Raw genomic sequence first — 22,255 nt, 5'->3', positions numbered from 1 at the left:
TCGTGAAAAAATGAAAAAAATATTCCCAACATGGAAGTTTGGTCAAGGGTCACATTTGGTATTGGATTTAAGAATCTAATGAGTCCATAAAAATTCGAGGAGGATGATTCGTTTTGGGGGGAAATTCGTTTTTTGAGGGGAGAGGGGGAACTCGAGGAATAGTAAAAACTTAAAAAGTATGTCATGTAGGGTGTCTGCTAATAGGTTTTGAGGTACGCTGAATCGATTAAAGCCAGTATCAAATTGATAAAACATGGGATACTTGGCTGGCAGGGCTTTTTGGAAAAAGTGACATCAAGTGAATATAGTGATGTTTCCAAAATAATACAGTTGCCGTTCAACATGGCTCCACCATCTGATCCTGATACTGTTTATACGGCTCTTATGATGGCGATCGAAGAGGGAAACAAAATAGATCTGAAAACCGTTTTTGTCACTTTTGATTTACCTCTGTTTATTAAAGCAGTAGACATTGTTCTCTCAGCGCCTCCTGACTCTCCATTTAACAGAGTTGTAGTAAGACTGGGTGGGTTTCATCTTCTTATGTCCTTTTTGGGCACGATTGGATTTATCATGGCAGGTAGTGGGTTACAAGAGTTACTAAGTATTGTGTACGCTGAGAACACGGTTAAGCACATACTCAGTGGGCATGCTTACGCACGTGCTATCCGTGCTCACATGTTGCTGTGTACATCTCTTGGAAAACACATACTACAAGACGTAACTGTTTCTCCTGAAGAAGAGATACAAATGAAATATTTACTTAAGGATTTTGAAGACCTACCGACAACCAAAACCCGCATTGAGGAGGACATATTAGTAAAAAGTGTATGTGAACAACTGAAAAAACACATCACAGAAATAGAAGATCGAGGACCCACGGCAAAGCTTTGGATGCAATACTTTAAAATGGTTACTTTAGTAAAGCGGTTTATCGAAGCGAAAAAAAACAGGGAACTGGGAACTCCACTTGTACACAGTAAAGTTTATGGTACCTTATTTCATCGCAAGTGGACATATACACTATGCAAAAACATGCTGTATATACTTGCAGCTTATGTCCACGTTACCTACAAAAATGAACCCAAACGAATACCGTAAATTTGCTGCAGGTTATTCTACCATCAGACGCACGAACAAATACTGTTCAGGAACATCACCAGACATGGTGATAGAGCAAACTGCCAATCGGGAGTTCAAAGTGATGGGAGGAGTAATTAGAAGAGGTTACACAGATAACGCGTTAAATGCATATGTTGTGACGAAACCAGCTTTTTCTGATATTGTTAATGCACTGGAAGATTTCTGTGGAATTAGCTTTTGTACGTCGGAGCAGCATGTTGATGCTCGAGAAAGTCACGTACAAAGAGACGAATTAGATGTACACAAATTGTATTCATGGTTAGAGTTGCATGATCCTTTTTAAAATTCTACTTCCCTTCTTGTATCCCTTGGCACTGGCGTGACAGGGAATGATTTGATCAATTGCCATTTATCAAAAGAAGTTGGAACTCGAAGGATGAAGGAACTAGTAGGACAGCAACTCCAGGACGTAAAGTTAAGGAGATGTGATAATATCAGGCCCCTAACAGCAGTTCACTCTTCGCTGAAAGTGCATCACCGAGTCATCAATGTTGATCCATTAATTTTGTATCAACGAATGCTCCTCAAAAGAGACGAAGATCTGTCAACTTTCTTCAATTATGAAATAGCTCCTTATCCCTTATCGCTATTTGTGAGCTCAGGCATACGGAAAAATGTAAAACTGCTTTGTACGATGAGTTTATAAGTTGTGAACTAGGCAGTGAGGATATTTTGTTGCAAAATGTGGCAAGGTACGTCATTGATGGCGGACACTTGCTATATGCACTGAAGTGGGACACCAAAGAGAAAAATCAAACATACAAGGACTTGTGCAGCTCCTACATTAATTATGTTAAAAAGAACTTCGTCACGGCATCAATCAGAAATTCTCAAAATGTCAGTCAGGCCCTAAAACATGTTGTAGTAGTGTTTGATGGATATGATGATCCAAACAGCACAAAATCAGATGAACATGCGCGCAGGTACAAATTGTTCTGTCCCCGTGTTAATGTCGAAGAGCACTTGCCTGTGTTTGGAAACCAGATAAGGTTCTTGTCTAATTAGGAAAACAAAAAGCAGTTGATAGTTTTACTGACAAAAGCTTTCCAAAGCAGTGGGATTGAAGTTCGACAGTCGACTGGAGATGCTGACAGACTAATCGTGCAGACTGCCATTGAAGTACCTTCTAGTGCCATTGTCACTCAAGATACAGACATTCTAGTCATAACAACAGCTCTTGCTCCAGTCGATCATGAAAGTTATGTGCTTAAGCCAAAGATTGGGCGACGCAAACGGAAATTATATTCTCGAAGCCTCCAAGAGCAACATGTCGGTGTGAGAGACTATATTCTCCTGGCTCACGCGTTCAGCGGCTGTGATACCACCAACGCTATTTATGGTAAAGGCAAGGCGCAGATCCTAAAGTTGCTTGAGACAGACAACCGTTTAAAAACCAGTATCCATATATTTAATAAAAGGGATTCAACGCACGAGGAGGTCATGAACGCTGGAGAAACTATTTTTCTGTGTCTGTATGGTTCTAATAATAGGACATACACACTGGATGCTTTTAGATATGTACCAGAAGTCTTTAAGGAAAATTACAGCAAAGCTAGAATCACTTCCACCAACATTCCTATCGTACGTACTACCAAGTACAACTTTGGATGGGAAATAAGTTGAATCCGGAAAACTGGGGTTGGACTCGACAAAAAAATGGAATTTTCCAAGCCACCAGAACCACACTCGAGCCTGCTCCAGAAGCTGTACTCAAATTGGTATTTTGCTCTTGCAAAGGAACTTGCTCGACTTCGCAGTGTACTTGCATGAAAAGTGGCGTCAAGTGTTCACTGCTATGTAAAGTCTGTGAAGGAGGAGCATGTCTCAACATGGAAACAGAAGAGGATACTGCTACTACCCATATCGAAAATGAGGTCGAACTTGTGTGTGGTGTTGATGAAGCTATTGTTGATGATGACGATGAGAATTATTTACTATGTTAATACGATTGTCACCTATGATATAATATGCTTCATACAAATTAATTCATCACAGTCTAATTGTAGCACATTTTCACTTTTTCTAATCACTTATTATATACATTCCCCTTACTTGTCTATTCACATTATTTCAGTAGAAAAATCATTTTTATATTAAAAACTACTTGTTTTATCAATTTGATACTAGCTTTAATCGATTCAGCGTACCTCAAAACCTATTAGCAGACACCCTACATGACATACTTTTTAAGTTTTTACTATTCCTCGAGTTCCCCCCAAAAAACGAATTTCCCCCCAAAAACGAATCCCCCTCGAATTTTTATGGACTCATTAGATTCTTAAATCCAATACCAAATGTGACCCCTGACCAAAATTTCATGTTGGGAATAATTTTTTTTTAGAACCAAACAATTTTTCCTGTACTATTATAGCACTCGAGATTCGTTCTGGCCAGACCACATTTTAAGAAATGTAAACAGTTGCTTCTATGTTTACTCTGTTTTATCTGGCATCAATGCATACGAAACTGGTATAAACAACGTCTTAACTCGTGGGGTTCCTATATCCACATGTATGGTGTACAATTGGGAAAAATATTTGAAACTAGTATTAATTAAATTGTTCGTATTTATTTTACCTTGTGTTTGCTCTTTTTCAGTTCTTACTTAGTCCTCCTCCCTCTCTCTATAGTGAAAACTGTTTCAGAATGAATCTCGTGATTGACAGGTGGACCGTGTGAAAATGCACCACACCTGTAGAGTGATTAATCCGATAAGGAAGACTGTCCGGAATTGCTCGATAATGAGCATCGTGTGAAATTGCACCGTGAGAAAATGCACGTAAACGTATGGGGCGAGTCATGGCGTTTGAAATTGTACTTTAGGTTTCCTACGGGAAAAGAACTTTCGCTTTCCTCTTCGCAGAAATTGACAGAAGGATATGTAAGAATATCACAAGGGAATGAAGTATAATTATTCTGAACTGAGTAACTTATAAGTAGAATACGTTTCACTAGAGGTTCTGTTTCTGTGATGATAGAATTCGATGTTCTTAAATCATACAGTAAATAAAATAATAATAATAATAATAATTAAAAAATAAATGTATTTGGGAAAAGAAAGGAAATAAAGACAGAAAAGAAAATACATCAATTAAAACACGAAAGCATTCTTTACTAGTTAGGAAACTGTTTATTGTGTGTTAATACATTTCACATACAATCCAAGTATTGACAACAACGGAAGTAAGTCATTTGTACTATCAAATGATTTCCCACGACAAGGCAAAAGAGCTGTTTAATACTTCTGACTACAGTTATCTGTACTGTTGATAGGTGAACAGAATAGCGGAGGGGTTTAAAGTATAATGCTTGTAATATCACAGACCTAGGTTCGAATCCCCATTTAGGCAGATATTTTCGTTTTCTTTATACAGTCTTTATACAGTTTTCTACGACTGAGGACATATTCATCGACAACATGACCTAAAGTATCGGAGGTGATAGAATAGGTAAGTAAAACGGAACACATGGTTGTTTCATGATCCCAGTCTTGAACCAAATGAGTCTTTGGAAACAACACTTTCCTTTGCTTAATGTGGACATCAGTAATACAACCGACTGAAGCAGAATGTGGGCAATTACTGTTCTTTTTCTTAAAACAATACTTTTCTTTACGTTCTTAGGAATACCATTTTGAACATTAGAAATATATTATTTCCTTCATATAAGTTATATACTAAATTTCATATTTTCGTTGCTGGCACACATGGAATTAAAGAAAAAATGCTCGCGTTAATACCTTAGTGACAACACTTATGTAGTTAATAGTGAAAACTATATTGGGAGTGTTCGAAATGCAATGTGTGTCAGGAATTCACTACTTACTCATTTAATTAAATGTCTTCGATGGTTAGTGATCCTTAAAGATTTCCTAAAGCAAAGTTTACTAGTATTAGCTCAGACGAGACGAGATTGTAGGCTGTTTCGTCTGGTTTCATTCAAACACAGTCTTGTCTCGAAAATTATAATTCTGTGTCTTCTCGAAGTCCCTGCTCGTGATCGAGATGATACACGAGAAATACTTCACGTGGGATCACTAGGGTTCCGCAAGACGAAACGTGACTATTTAAAATCCTGACTCGTCTCGTAAAAATGCTGCCTCGAAAATTATGAGTGGCTCGTTTTGAAATATCACTACTTAATAGAATCCAGTATAAAACTTTCACCTCAATAAATGTTTACAGAGAAAATTAAACATTTAATAATGAAGTCTGTTATGAAACAAGTAAATAGAGGAAGAAGTTCTATAATGTATATAATTAAGCAGTGATACCACGAGATAAAACATTATATTAATCATATATTATTTGAGACGATAAGTAATGTGAAAATTGATTATAAAATCCCCAAAATTACTGCTTTTAGGAAACAGAATTAACTGAGGTGCATTCTTTATGCACCAATGAGCATGAGGAAACTAATTATGAAACTTCTGCCAACAAAAATGAATTATAGTAATAAAGTTGCAAGAATAACATTTTTCGTAATTTAATATCATGATAAGTTTTGAACATACGTAGTAGTTTAATTTTTTCCCATGTACAAAGAACAACAAAATAAACAGTTCTAATAGTAAAAGGTAACTGCGTATCTGCAACGAACTGTCTTCAATCACGTTTGTTAACTAATTTTACGCTCTCGCGCTGACAGTTGCCACACCGATTTCTTACAGGTTATATACGTCTCTTCTACCACAACACATGATTTTCATTATGATCGTGATCCAATTCGCCCATTTTGATATATAATTTCCACTTTTTGTTTACTTATATGGAGTCTGCATGTTGTATCGGAATTTCTTATATCTGCATGGATATAAGAAATGTTAGAAATATTTTATTAAATATTTTGTTTGTGGATATGAATCCACATTGTTCTCGCTGCCATTGGCGTGCAGGTCTCATTTCTACGTTGAACTTCAGCACTCACTTCTGGTCTAGAAAAAACCCTTTTCAACAGAATTGGTAATTTTCGTTATTTCGGTCAAATTAAGTGTTTTTGCTACTAATTTCTTTATTCTAAAATAATGTTGAATACAAACTTTATAAACTTGTCTCTTGTTAACCCTTCCTGTACTTGAAACCTTCAAAATTTCGAACATAAAAAACGGGCATATTTTTTAAAAAACGCCAGATTAAGAGACGCGTCAAGTAGTTTGCTCATATCTGTACAATGCATAGTTATTACTGTAAAGGAAATCGCAATTGCGCAATTACAAAAGTCATTCTTTGGTTTAATATCATCATCGATTCAAAAAAAAGTCTCTGTTTTCAAAAGGAGTGTTAAAAGAAATATTTTTTTTATTGTTTTTTAAAGCACAAAGTAAGCTATACAAGAAAAGAATATAGTTATAGAAGCACTGGTTAAAATTTCTCATTTAAACATCACTGAACGTAATGAATTTTATAAATGTTCATTTACTGCTGAAGAAAGTTATTATTATTATTATTATTATTATTATTATTATTATTTTCAAATTCGCACTATGGAAGACTAATAATCATCCCGGTAGGGATCCCTAAGCAACATATTTCCACAGTATCTTCACTGAAATTTGGAAGTAGATTTTACAGAAAAGAATTGAGTTCTTTATTATAATTTAATAATGATTCAAATAAAATCAACAATGTTAATACTCGTAAGTTATTCTATTTTTTCTTTTTATTTCAGAACATGTGGAGAGATGTTCCGAAAACCATCTGGTTCAAACAGCCATACCACCAAAGAAAAGCTTTTCTGTGCAAAGCGTTGCGAGAACTGCAGTGGAAACAGGTCTAACAAATCAAACACGAAATGTAATAATTTAAAACTTTCCTTAAAGCAACCTCACATAAGTTTCGAGTGTGTCGTAGTTTCCTCTCAAAAATTATTTTTCAACCAGCACTTAAAAAACAATTCAGAAAAAGTTCGAAGAAACCATGAGTGTGTCAGATCTTTGTCTGAAAAACCACAATTGAGCACGCATGTATTAAGGAATACATCAGAAAAATCAAGAGCTTTTACCGAAAAATCAAATCCGATCAACCAACAGGAAGTTCATACTTTAGACAAACCGTACATTTGCCAGCAGTGCGGTAGAGCTTTTTCTTTTAAATCTTGTCTAAGAAGGCATATTGTGACCCATAATTCTAAGAAATCTCACACCTGCCAAGAGTGTGGAATAGCTTTCATTTTTAAGTCACATTTAGTGAAGCATATGATGCTTACTCATTCAGTTATGAAACCTTATAGTTGCCATGAGTGTGGAAAAGCTTTCCGCGGAGTGTCAAATTTGAACGCGCACATGCTATGTCATAATTCGGTGAAAAGTTACGGTTGCCAGGAGTGTGGAAAAAATTTCTATCGAAAATCACATTTAAAAGATCATATGTTAACCCATACTTCCGAAACACTTTATACCTGCCAGCACTGTGGTAAAGCTTTCTCGCGAAAATCAAGTATGATTCGTCATAAAATACTACATACTTCAGAGAAAACATATATTTGCCAAAAGTGCGGCAAAGCTTTTTCATTAAATTCATATTTAAGAAGGCATATGTTAACCCATACATCAGTGAAATCTTACAGTTGCTTGGACTGCGGAAAATCTTTCTCTCAAAAGTCAAATTTAAGCGCGCATATGTTAATACATGGACCTGAAAAATGTAATACGTGCCAGCGGTGTTGCAGAGTTTTTCCAAAGAAACAGTGTTTGATCAACCATATGTTACGTCATACTAACGAGAAACCTTATATTTGCGAGGAGTGCGGAAGAGCTTTCCCCATAAAAGCACAGCTAACATCGCATATGTTGACACATACATTAGAAAAATCTCATAGTTGCGAACAGTGCGGACGAGCTTTCTCACATAAATCAAGTATGAGGTATCATATGTTACTGCATACTTCAGAGAAACCATACGTTTGCGAGGAGTGCGGAAGAGCTTTCTCTTTAAAATCATATATAAGAAAGCATATGTTAACCCATATTTCAGAAAAATCTCACAATGTCACTAATGCGGCAAAGCTTTCGTTTTAAAATCACACTTATGGAAACATATGTAAACTCACCTTTAAGAATTCCGATAATTCCCACCATTGTGTTAAAGCATTATCCTTAAAGTATATTACAATTAAGTACATATTTATTCATATTGAACAATAATTACACTGACACGCGCATTCGTGCGACTTCCGCCGAATTCATGGTATCCTGGTTATAACACAATTGGATTGTGTTGGGTTCGGTTCCAGTTCGGGGCAGCTATTCTTGTAACAATGTGCGTGTTCGAACCTTACCTGACCCTATTTGGGAGGACATTCATATGACCTACAGGGTCTGATCCTTACCTGTTCCCATTTGGGATAAGCCAATTCGCATACCCTTTTGAGTTCGAGTCTTGTTCGATACGCCTTACCTGCGGTGGATTTTAACAGTTGTGGAAGGAGGACATTCGCCAGACAGCTGACAACAATAAAATAAAACATGCGCAAACCTCCAAGCAGGATCTCGAACCAATGCGACGCTCAACTGAGGTTGCGACTTCGGGCGCCCACCGTCCTCACCACGCCTGCTGACATCGACAATATGATTATAAGTAGTTATATGATTTATCCACCATTTCAGTAGTGATTTGTGGAGAGTACACAGTAAAGGCAATTGCAAACCAAACATGTACAATGTGCAACTTTTATTCAATAAGCACAAGTTATGTGATACTTACGTATACAATATTATTACATATTATTATAAAATTTACTCAACGTACACTAGCACATCATAAGCCCATAACGATTTTCATGTGCAAATATTACGAAGAAATAATATTGAATTATTGATTTCTTTCTTTCTTAAAGAAAACAATGGACTGTGAATGCCGGCTAATACTTAAATTATACAATGCACAGACACTTAACACACGCAACTTATTCACACTAAATTTCGTTGCACTAAAAATTGGTGGCTTTGGGGGGGGGGGTTACGTTGTTATTCCCATTGATGAAATGTTTTTATAGATGCTTGTTCGTTGATTCATGGTCATCGTTTAGGCTCCGTTTTAGTTTTTCTTTCTCAACTACGAATACATTCAACTACTCGTTTCTTAAGGTTCCATGCTCACAAGTCATTACTTTTCACTATTTCGAATATCAAGCGCTGTTTTTATATATCCTTTGATTTTGCACAAATTTTACATTTTAATACTTACTTTGACTTTACTCTCGTAGGTTACGTAACTAGATTTAAAATATTCATAAAGGTGCTTGAAAAACTTTTGATTTTTAGTGAACACGACGTATGCAGAACAATTTAGCTTGCAGCCATTCTTGAGCACACTCGCGCGCTTCTCACTGGGCGTCAGTAAGCTTGCGCCATACATGACATAATAATATTTTAAAAATATCAGCAGTAAATGTTTTTTTATAAAAAATATACACATTGAGAGATGCTAAATATGTTTACCACTAAAGTGAAGTAATTTAAATGTTAAAAACAGTAAAAGTGATTCTAGATGAAGATTGAGTTCAACAGACTATTTTTTGTATCATCTTAGCCACATTGCACCTTCTTTGTTCGGTGAACAGGAAGCACGAATCACCACTCACAGGATTGCCAACTTATAAAAAGACAAAACTAAAACACAGTTTGCGTCGACGAACAGTACATGGAGCCTCATTCCAATTCAGCCAACAGTAACTGGGAAATTTTTAAAATGGAATGGGAGTGAGGGGGGCCACACGCTCACATGGTATGTGATAACGCCTCGATCATCAAGTTTGAGCGTATATACTAAAGCGTTTTTCACAGTCCTTTGCACCCTTCAAAAACAAACCGTGTAACTTTATATTGTATCACCGCGCGCACGATTATTTGCTGATTGGTGAAGAGGAAATTGTTTCGTCTGTTTCCCGCAATATTTCTGCTGCAGCACGTGCATGTATTTCTGCTACTGCAATGTTCATTACTCGTCTCACTCTCACCAATGCCGAGATATAGGGCAAAATACCCAGTACTATATAATCCTCCCTCCTTTAAGAGCAACTGAACATTGTTATTTATCTCCAAACTGTAATTATAGATGAAATTACGACTTATGACACATTATCAAATGAACGATAAAGAGATGGCGCTGGTATGTAACAGCAAGCATATTTATCATTATGGGAGATTATTTCTTTTTCATCTATTGCCTAAATCATTACGCATATCCATGAAAAACAGATGGTACTTTTCCCCCTTAAGTTCAATTTACTGATGTGCTTTCTTACATTGTATAGCATGCGAATGTACAAACACTAACTTCAGTACCACTAAGTGAGTAAATAAATATTCTATGAGAACATGAAAATTAGCTATTACAGGTCTTAATTTTCTTCAAGTGAATTGAACAACGTTGATATCGTTTGATATAGTATTTGCTTTTCTTGAGCACTTACGGGTTTGCCTTGTTTAACAGAATAACTCGGAGCAGCGGGTAACCTGCTGGCTTCCTTGGGTAACATCTTTAAATTGTGGCGCGCACTTCGTGTGTTTTGTCATTTGTTGTAACAGTTTTCTCTTACAAATTCGATTTTGGTTCAAGATTTCGATCCCATATAAATACATACTTTGAGTCGGATCCTAAATGTTCTTACTGTGCCTAAACAATACATTAATTACCATAATACATTGCATTTGTTGTTTACTATTTGCTCATCGAAGAATAAACTGTTATTAGTCTCATTTTCAATGTTGCTAACTCATAGTTATTTTTCAGTTTTTCACAAAGAATGGTTGTCAAACAGTTGTATCATTTCATGAAAATGGGCAAAGAAAATGAAAAAGAGAAATCAAGTGAACTCGCTGTTCTTATTGAAGATAATAGGTTCCTTATAGTATTTCAGATCTTTGTTTGACCTTTCATTAGAGATGAGGAAATAGTCAATTAAAAAAGACAGAGAGAGAGAGAGAGTGAGGGGGATTGAGAGAAGTTAAAGAGGATAAAACCTGTTTTAGTGATTCATTACGAAGTAATATGAGGCTACTTTTTCAGTTATAATTTGTATATCGCCTTTTTAAAATGCGATCAGAATAAATGACCATTTAAAAGATGCAAAAACCGAATATTCGGTGCCAGAAATAAAATAATATACAAAATAATCTTGAACATTTAAGAATGTTTATAATATTGGATAGGATATTCATAACATTTGAGTCTTATTTTTTTCTGGCTGCAGTGAAATTAAGAGGAGGTACTATGTGCATGTTAAATAATGTGTCTTTATTCCTATGTAGAATCTAAAAAGTTTCTTGGAATTTGTTGAATAAGATGTCGATAGAGTCTTCATACTCTCATGACTGATATTAGTTTATGGCGTAACTTTTCTGTTAGATATCAAATGAAAGGATAAGTCACGAGAATTCAAAATATATTTTAAAGGTATTTTATTACACATAACGAAGGAAATAAAATAATAAATTCTCTATTCAATAAATAAGTAAACTTAGTAGTTCTCAAGTTCTTGCAGAATGAACAATTCCTTGTTCCAAACACTCGCTCGCCTTTAATGGAAATGTACAAGGAGCCCAATTTTGAAATGAAATGAAATGAAATCTTTTGAGTTTTATGTCGCACGATTATGCAGGCTAGGCTAAAGGAGACGATGATGATGAAAACATGAATGAAATGGTGGAATGAAGAAAGTGGGAGGAAACTGAAGGACCCAGAGGAAACCCACACACACGGTGTTTGTCCACCACAAGGTTCACTTGGCGTGAGCTGGGATCGAACCAGGAACCCCATGTGCCAGAGGTGAATGCTCTACCACTGAGCCACCGCGGCCCCCCAAGAGCTCAATTTTGAATAGAAGTCGTGAGTACAATTGCACATGTTTTAGATCTGATAATTAACTCCTTTGTGGCTATATGATCCGCGTATCGTCGTCGGGCGGGAGACCCGCGTTCGATTTCCGGAGGAAATTCATGTTCGGATCACTCGTTCGGCTGTAGGTCCAAATCTCATAGAACCTTGTTGTTGAAGGGGACGATAACCTTTAATCCATCCATCCTTCCATAGATCTGCTAGTAGGAACACTAAGTTATCATGTAATAGTGGCTCTGAATCCTAATATTTTAGGTAGATTCTCAGCTAGAGGGAACGTTAGGAGTGGGGATAGTAAGTTTTAGTTGTAATTTACACTGGTAGAAGAAATTCAACGTTCTTCCCTTCTTCCTCCTGGTGCGTCTCTGCATTTACATAGTAGTTCAAAGATTCAGGAGAGCAGTGCGTACGCCACTGCAAACGAGAGAAAATGGTTCCTGATTCTCCTATCACAAGCCCATGCCATTTTATTTTTAATCTCATTGTTTTCCCCCTTCAGCTTGTTTATTCATTTCTTAGCACAAAATTGCTTATAACATTTTTTGTTTAATTGGCTGGCAACATTTCTGCACTGCAGTCTGCATTGTTTACAAGGGGTGCAAAGCTTCGTGAAAATCAGATTAACTCGTGTCTCAGAGAAACCTTTTAGCTGCCAACACTATTCCAGGGCTTTCTCTAAAAAATTATATTTCAAACAGCACCTGTTCACCCGTAACTCAAGAAAGCCTCATAGTACTAAACAGTGTTGCAGAGTATTCTCTCAGAAATTTAGTTTGAGATCAAATGCAGAAATGGAAAAATTAGCAGCAACTTAGTAAAATTCTAGACTTTGACAAATTTGAAAGGTGTATCTACATAATAACTATGTATAAAGATGCATTGAAAAATACACCAATATCAAATTTTATTCAGAATACAAATTAAGTTACTGAAGGTACCCATATCTCTAATAATGAATGATACTTTACAAAATGTGACGTAATTGAAACAAATTTGCTTTCCAGAATATTCTTTTTGAGATAAACCCGGTTTGGGTTACCATGAGGACGCGAGACTAAGCAATACTTCAATGCACCAGCGCTATACTTCTTCCCCCTTCTTATTATGCAGATGTTACTATTTTGTAAATGAAGTGTTGAAACTGTCAAAGATATAGCCAAACTCATCAGTTCCGAAATACAAATTTCTACCTTAACAATCGAACATGAAATAGAGAAGAGATTTGCAACATCGACAAATGGAAGTAAAATTGGGACATTAAAACAACGTCGTAAAGTTAGTGCTGATTGTGAAAATGCATGAAACTACAGTATTTCGTCTAAGATTTGGGGAGCGTTGTGCATAAGGAGAGAAAGAATTTCAAAATATGGTCAACAAGTGAAATTCTCTCCTAAACAGAACAATGCACTGCTGCGGATGTCTTGCAACCAGATTTCAGTAATAACAAAATGTTCAACGAGTTGCTTGACATTTCTTCAAGTACCGGGAGGAACAAGGTGATATTCATGGGTTTGCATTTGCAGAGTTACGAGAGGAAGAAATGTCTTACAGTAAAGCATCGCAAAATGCAGTGGGTCGTGGCTAAGGAATATTGGCTAGTGAATAATAGTGGAAGGTACTGTTTAATAAAGAGCAAAAAATCAACACTGGTATTTATTTTCATGGTTTATGGTGAATGTATCAATTGGATAGTCAGGAAACAATATATATTTATAGAATTATACCTTTAAAACTTACGCAAACTCTATTTGACATTTAGCTTAAATGGAAACTCAGTTTTTTATTATCCTATTTCAGATATGAACATATAGAATATATATTGTCAATATTAACTTACAAACCATTTTATGGTAGTTTTTAATCTTTTGAACTGTAAATAGTTATATGACTCGATGTTACTGTTGATTAAGTACTTGAGAGATATTCTTCTACCGAATAGAATCAGTACTCAAGCAGATGACAGATCATTTGTGGACAGTTTTTTTCTTAATCGCTACTAAGTACATTATAAACGATCACTACCCTAGTAAGCGTACTATTATAAATTTTAAAATATGAAACCTCTACACGAAAACCCAACGCTTTTATTGTATTACACGAATAAACAACTGAACTCGACTTGTTTTCACCTATCACTGTCTTTTCCTACTAATTGTACGAGTTCATACATGTAAACACAAGGAACAGGTAAGATTTGAAGGTATTTCCATATAGGTTCACACAGATTTAGGACGTCTTTCCCGTCAGAAACCTCAAAGGTCTCTTTTCGATGTCGTATATTAGTGCAGTAGGATCCCAAGAAATACTGCAACATTTCAGTTTCGAGTAAAAAAATCTAAATAAGTTGTACGCTGTAACAATCGTATAGCCTCCTGGAGTTCAATATTCTACTTGAACAGATAAATATCAATCTTTAATATATGATTCTTTAATGTCAATACTTTAATATCAAAATATCAAAAGTCATCAACCCAGCAGTGTGGCTGGACTTTGATCACTTCAGAAGTAAAGGCTAGTCTTCAGGAGCTGATATTCCAGCGTAATGAACAATATTCAAATTGAACAACAATAAAAATTACTATCAATACAGTAATACGTGGCTAAACTTCTAAATTGACACCAATTTATTATAATGCAAAATAAACTACGGAAAAATTTGATTCTTTTATTTCAAACATATAACAATAAAATTCAAGAAAACAATATAATGAAATCAAAAGTGAAAGTGAAAAGCAAAAAAGTTATTTTTAGTGAACAGGTGGAGCCTAATTGAAAGTTGATCTGCAGAGAGTATATAAGAGATGACCAACTCCCAAGCAGCCAGAAAGAGTGGGAGTCTGATGAAGACATAGTTATTGTGTTGAAACTGTTACATATTTTTTAAAAAATATTATCGCATAACATTGCTCAGTGTGTTGTTGTGATTTTTCATCTGATTAGCGTTTGAAAAATCCTTTGTTTAGAAGAATAAGAAGTGGATCTATATCCTTCTTTAACTTATTTCCTTGGGATGTTTTAAATAAATAAATTTGACCATGACTTTCGTAAGAAAAATATTAATATTTTGACACAATATATTGTATATATTTGCTAGAATATTTGTAGAGTTCCAAATTTTTCAAGTTAGAAATAAACGAGCACTAGATTTACTCTTTGCTTCCTAAATAGATTTCTTTAAATGTATGTTAAAATTAAGACAGAAAATAGAAGTGTATTATCTATTTTAAATCGAATTAGTAGTAGTGCCATTCAGATAGATTGTTAGAGCTATTAGCCATTCTGAGTGAAACTAATGATAGTACTAGATTCAATATACGAGAGAAAGAAAAGGATTCATCAATGTTGATTGTTTAGAACGATAGGATTAAAATATTCGTAAATCTGTTTATCATATTATTGCAAATTAAATATAAGGTCACTGGAATGTTACGAACTACCTCGGACCATGCATTACCTCCGGTGCACATATACAGAAAGGAAAAGTAAAAGATGCCACCCGAAAGTACAGAAAGTGCCGAAGTTCAAGTGGTACACATAACAATATAGTGTGGAGTTCTTTTTTACTATTCATTGTTGGAGGAAAGTTTTCTTCTTCTTTTCCTTTTTTCTTTATACCAAAAGCACACCGAAAAGTTTACAGAAATAAAAATAAGCTTTTCATTGTTGCATTGTTATGTTCTTAATGATTTTGCATTGTAAGTATTGGTTTTACAAAATATTAATACAGTATGTTATACTTGCAGTTAAACAGAATTTTCCAATAATTGTGCTATATATTTTAAATTATACTTTATGCTTTATTATGCTTTTAAAATTAGTTTCTTCTGGATCCTTAAGCAACCACAACCACGTTCAAGGTACCAACCATATGTGTAAATTGCTACAGTATCATGCTTTTGGGTTGCCCTAGTAATAATATATAGTTCAGTGCAATTAGATCAAAAAGGGCAAAACCCGGAATTCAAAATAACAAGGCGAAACTTTTTCTAAAATCATCATGATACTCTATACAGTAACTCAGAAAAAGTCCAAAAAAATCCCGCGTCCGATTTGGTTACTATAGCCGCCGTATTTGGTAGCCTATTTCCAACGCCAAAAGTTTTCGTGCAGACCTAGCATTCACTTTAACTGATCATAATACAGGTTGTAAGCACAGCAGAGATGTAAAACATATTTCGTTGAAAACATATTTAATTAGTTGTACTAATTGTGTGAAAATTGAAGAAATTTACATTTACCCGAAAGGAAGTAAAGGGAAATTCTACAAAATTTCTTAGAACAGAAGTGAAAAATTGAGTTTTGGGATGTTTATTAATCATTGTAGAGAGAAAAAAGATAAAAATATGTACAAAATTATTGGCTACACCCTTCTTAGAAAAACATTTAAAATACATAATATAAATATCTTTTAAAAGCTGGGATTTTGAAGGTTCATATAAAATACCCTCTTGATTCATATTGTAAGATTTTGACATCTGTATCCACAAGTTTTCAGTGAAGTTACCAGTGGGTAGGTATTTGCAGAGGCTTAAATATTGGCTTCTTGGAGAAAGGAAGAACGGGAAATTTCCGATAATTTGAGGAGAATTTTAATGTTATACGTATATAGTCTTTGCATTTAGGAATAGTCGGAAGTAATTAACGTGTATCCGCAAGCATTGGTTAATTCTTCTTTAGTTAGAAAGTCAGTGCAATTCCCAGGTTGAGACTTTTTCTAGTGGTTGTAATATTGATTAAATTTTTAAATCGCGAATATTTATTCATCCATTTAGTTATCATCGTCCTATGGGAGGCAATGCCACTTTGCTTTGCCCTAGGACCTTTGGGATCAAATACTTGCATTCAGGCAGAACACTGCATCATCATTATCATCAATTCAGCTAATGATCCTGTAAAACTAGAATCTATTTTACTAAAACAAGAATTTCCGAAGTTTGTAAAACAAAGCTACTTCATAGTTAAACAGAGTGAGAAGTTTTGGTGCGGAATTTGGAGTGACCTGACAATTGAACAGGTTTTGATGATAGCTATGAAAAGTAATGGTAGCCTGACCCGAAAACGAGGAATTTTGCTTCAACTATTACTACATGGGTTCATTTCATGCCTGCACATTCAAAACTAGTGGAAGCTGTGGAGAAATCCACTGATGTTATCTCCGCCTCCTTCGAGCATGTTGACTTGAGAGAGTCTCGTCAAACTCATGACGCCGAAGATGTCTGTTTCATCAAGTGGCTCCGAGAACATAAACCATTCGAGAGATCATCCCAACTTACATTAATATCTACTGATTTGCTAGCTGATGATACCGAAAAAAGTCGTCGTTTTTGATGGAAATAACGAAGGTATAAGGACAAAAGATGAGGAGCATCTGCGACGTACAGGAAAGACTTGCCATGTCGACATAGAATTAGAAGATAATATTACTTTTACTGTAGGACAGACTGAGTTTCTCCTCAATCACAGCAACATAGTGAGATTCAGTCATCTTTTGAGTAAGCATCACCAGAAATCAGGATGCAAGGTACTCCAGGCCAAGTCAGATGTTGATGTGCTGATTACAACCACGGTTATTAAGCCAAGAAAGGCCCTAGAGCTATTCTGATTGGTGAAGACAAAGATTTATTAGTTCTTGTAGATGCCCTTGCTCCACCAGACACATCTTTGAAAATGATGAAGCCAGGAACGAAGACTTGCCCAGACAAGAATCACCATATTGGAATTATTCAAGATGATATAGGTGATATGAAGCACTTTCTTCTAATTGTTCACGGCTTCACAGGACGCGATTCAGTTTCGTCAATTTATCAAAAAGGCAAAATATCTGCTTACAAAAAGTTAGAGTAATAAGGAACCTAGAGGAAAACTAAGTATTTTCAATAATTCTCCAGTGCCAGTGAAGCTGTGGTTTAAGCTGGTGAATCTTTGTCACTGTATGGGTCGAAAGATATCGGAAACTTGGACATTTTATGTCACCTATAACCGTTACCAGGTTATAGAAGTATCTTTTGTGGACGATCTGTATATTTTGTAAAGACAGTAATTATTTTTTCGATTTATACTTAATTCTGCGACTGAAATAAGTTCTTTCTTCGATGGGAATTGCTTCTTTCCCACGCAATTGAACAAAGAAGTCTATCGTCTATTCATATATATAACGTTGCTTTGTGGTGAGAACATTTCAGTGAGCAACGAAGCTTCTGTGTGTTTCTCCCTGACATATTAATATGTAGAAACTATGTTCTATGGTCATTTGGAACTGAATTAAGTGTTTTGTCCAATATTTATGGGAATACTGCGACCCAGAGTACACACCAGGTGTCTGAGCACCAAGGAGACGCTAGCCACATCGCTTTAGCAGCTCGTTATCGGAATGTTCCCACAGTCAAGTTATCGCAATGTGTTGTGCGTCGTGGCCAGTGGACTAAAATTAACATCAACTCTTTTTTATATTCTATTTGTATGTACATACAGGTCATTTAACCTGAGTGCTTTTGAAAATGAACTGCCAACATTGATCCGTCGATCAATGCGGTTCGTATCTCGAACCTCCGAGTTCGAGGAGTGTTACTTCACTTTTCGAGGCAGCAACCACGCACGTCGTGTCGAACATCAAGTATAATGTGCTAAGGGGTATGCGTTATTAGCTAGCTCCAATCAGTGAAACCCAGGTTCACACACCTTGTGCGTGTAAGGTATAAACGCGCCCTACAACATTATCATTCCACTTTGGAGACTATTTTTACTAAGGTGGAACTTTAAGTAATAATTAGAGCAACCCAAAAGCATAAAAAGCATAATAGCAATTTATTCATATGGTTGGTACCGGTACGGTACCTTAAACATGGTTGTGGTTGTCTAAGGGTCCAGAAGAAACTAATTTTACAAGCATAATTTTAGAAAATAAGGCATAAAGCATAATTTAAAATATATATCACAATTCTTGAAAAATTCTGTCTAACTGCAAGTTTAACATACTGTATTAATATAAAACCAATATTTACAACGCAAAATCATTGAGAACATAGCAATGCAACAATGAAAAGCTTATTTGTATTTCTGTAAACTTCTTTTAGGTGTAATCCTTTGATGTGGAGAAAAAAGTAAAAGAAGAAAAAACTTTCCGCCAACAATTAATAGTATACAAGAACTCCACATTGTATTGTTATGTGTACTTCTTGAACTTCAGCACTTTCTGTACTTTTTGGTGGCATCTTTTACTTTCCCTTTCTGTATATACGCACCTCTAAGATAGACACAAGTGATAAGAAAAACTGGCTCGAGCAGATATCTCTTTACAGTGCATTAAGTAGAAAGTTCATTAACCCGGGATCGGTCGGTTGTTAGCAGTGTGCTCAATTTTGTTTTTATATCGTTTCTGTAGGTACGTAAATTTGTCTATTGACTTATGCTGCCACCTAACTGCAGATTGGAATGTTGTGCGTGGCCAGGTAAATTTTCATTAATCTCTCACGTGCCCAGTTTGAAGCAGAGTCGGCATAGTGACAGACGTGTTCTGTATGTGAGCGGGCCGCTAACAATCGACCGATTGCGTTGGTGTTTTTTCTTTCATTTTTTTTTCTTTTTTAAAAATCCTGTTAGTGCGTTAATGTGATTTCGAAGTAAAATGGATAACATTTTAGAATCTCACGAAAGGAGGAGTAGAAGTTGTAGATCAAATGAAGTCACAGTGTTGCCAGGGTCTGTTGCCGTTGGCCTCTCAGAATTTTTTTTCACACTACTGGACATTGGAGCCATTAATGCCAAAATTATACTTTTATGCAACTCCAACCAGAAAATTACGCGCAGAAATTTCCTGAAGGATTTGGCTCTGGATCTAACAAGAGATCACATGATCAGGAGACTTTCCATGTCAGGTGTTCGAAATGATGTAAAGATTCGTATTAGAAAATATCTCCAGCTTCCACCCGAAGAAACTGTCCCCGAGCCAACCCAGAGCAGGGAACGAGTGAGGTGTGCGTTTTGTCCCAAAAAACCAGAAAACGAAGACAAGATGTGCCAGTTGTCAACTGCCCATCTGTGGAGAGCATGTCATCACAATCTGTCACTAGTGTAGAAGCCAGAAGACCAATGGCGATGATGACACAGAGGAAGACTAAAAGATTTTTGAGTGAGATGGTAGTGTTACAGCAGTGAATAAGGAGGTTTTCTGGAATAAATCATAAATTTTCTTCAAGTCTACTGTTTCAGTGAAAGTTTACAAGATTTTTAATTTTGTTTCAAATATTCAGTGGTTTTAAGTGTTCAAATGTTACTCAGTGGTGCGCTGCAAGCAACTTGTGACTTTCGATTTCAGGACTCTTTTCTTAGCTTTTATTTACGCGTCGAAGTTTTCAAAATTTACACGATGTTGTGTTTTGTATTTACCTTAACTTTTTCCAATAATATTCACAGATGTTATTCCTGTATATCTTCCTGTAAAATGTTAAATAGCGAACACAAGTACAAGTTGATGATATGAATATAGATAATTCACTTTTTATATGTTAGGTTAGTTTAGGTTTTTAATTTTTCAGTAACATTTAATAATTGAATATTACAACGTGAAAACCTTGCATTGTGCAAACCATCAACAGAAATTACTATTTCACGATAATAATAATAAAGTTAATGCATATATTGTACGTGTGAGTACGATGCTCACAACCGACCGACCGCGTTACAATATAACCGACCGATGCAGGGTTAAATATGTAAGAAATTGGTTGCATAAAATATTAATAAATAAATCAAGGTATTTAAAATATTTAATATATACTAAATATTATACATTATACACGATTAATGTAAAACAATGATTGAAATCTATTATATAAAAGAGAACGTACAAAATCCTTTGTTCCCTCATCACGCTAATACGGCTGAACCGATTTCTTTCATTTTTGGGGGGTTATTAGGATTTGGACCCTAGATGGTTTTTATCATATCACTTTAATTTTTAATTAACAATGTCTTGAGATAATTGACCATTCAGGTGTCCACAAATCCTTTGTTATTAGTTCATCGTATTTATATGCAACCCGCATGACCGTTAACTCGGCGGGTTAACATAAATGACAGGCGATATACAGCGGAAAATAGCTTGAATCTTCTGTTTAAAATTTTTTAATTGATTTGCTTATTTTTACAGACACTTTTACAATATGCCAGCACCGGGATGACCGCAGCGAAGCGGGGCGGGTTAACATAAATGACAGGCGATATAATGTTAAGATTTACTGCAATCTTCTATGGTTTTTATCATATCACTTGAAAGCGAAAAAGTAAAAATTATCTAAGTAACAAAGTTTATTGCGTTCCGGGGTGACCGCAGCGAAGCGGGGTGAACGCTGCTAGTTAACAATAAAGCATAATATGGGTTGCTCTAGTGATTATATATTTACCTGAATGCGTTTAGTGTACAGCTAAGAGGGAATTCCTAAAGACGACATAAGGTTCACGTGACATCTGGCACCATAAAACTTGATTAATAACAGGGTGTTGCAGATGAGGTTTGGTTTCCTGCTTTTACTTTCGTTTAGGATGCTTTCTCTTCGTAGATGAAATTAGTGAAGTACTGAGGGAGCAGGACATTATTTCTGGTCAAAGCTGATATCTAGTTAAACAGGAATACATGTTACTGCGAAGAATTTCATAGAAAGGGAGACCAGATTCACTTGTGAATCCTGATTCAGCCAAAGGTTCTGATTCTTGACGTCATACATATGCTTGGTCAATAAGATAACGAGAATAGCACCCTCATATGCTCGAACATTTCGGATCGGCATATATGCTGGCACAAGACTGAGTTTAATGTGGGTCTAATGTACAATAATATCTTCTGCAAATAATTCTAGTGCCCTTTCTCGTTTACAATGAATGGCTTTGTAAAACGTACAAATCACGCCAGTTCCTGCAAGACTAATTCTCATTTCCGAAAGTTTGAGGTAGCTTATGTTATGTGATGATGAACTGGACTATGCTCCAGGCCCGTATCCAGGGGGGTCTAGGGGGCCAATTTTCACGGTAGGTTTGCAAATGAACTATAATGTGGAATGAACTAATATTTTTGGATCGGGCTCCCCCTAACTTCCACCCCCCCCCTAAATTTTCGAGCTGGCTACGGGCCTGCTGTGCTCTATTCTCATGTTCTGGTTATCATGTTCTGGAAATATATACATTATCACTAACGATTTTGGAAGAAATGGGGAGCTTCTTCGTGGCTAAGCAGTTAGCATACGCACTTTTGGCGTGGGAGATCTGTGTTCGATTTCCGG

At 35.8% G+C, this 22,255-nt stretch overlaps 1 protein-coding gene across 3 annotated transcripts in view; it reads left to right on the top strand.

Annotated features, from left to right (window-relative positions):
* The window catches only part of LOC145664786 (uncharacterized), a 42,612-nt gene extending 31,769 nt beyond the window's left edge, over window positions 1-10,843 (top strand). For all 3 annotated transcript variants that reach the window (XM_081731760.1, XM_081731747.1, XM_081731768.1), the window contains one exon: window positions 6,814-10,843. In XM_081731760.1, the coding sequence (XP_081587886.1) occupies window positions 6,814-6,921 (108 nt within the window). In that variant the 3' untranslated portion in view covers window positions 6,922-10,843. The remainder of the gene's footprint in view (window positions 1-6,813) is intronic.
* The last annotated feature ends 11,412 nt before the right edge of the window (window positions 10,844-22,255 follow it).

Source organism: Thermobia domestica, chromosome 1, assembly GCF_964235325.1.
Source record: "Thermobia domestica chromosome 1, izTheDome1.hap1.1, whole genome shotgun sequence".
Lineage (NCBI taxonomy): Eukaryota > Metazoa > Arthropoda > Insecta > Zygentoma > Lepismatidae > Thermobia > Thermobia domestica.
Note: the sequence above shows the minus strand (reverse complement) of the source record. Positions and strands in the feature narration are given on the sequence as shown.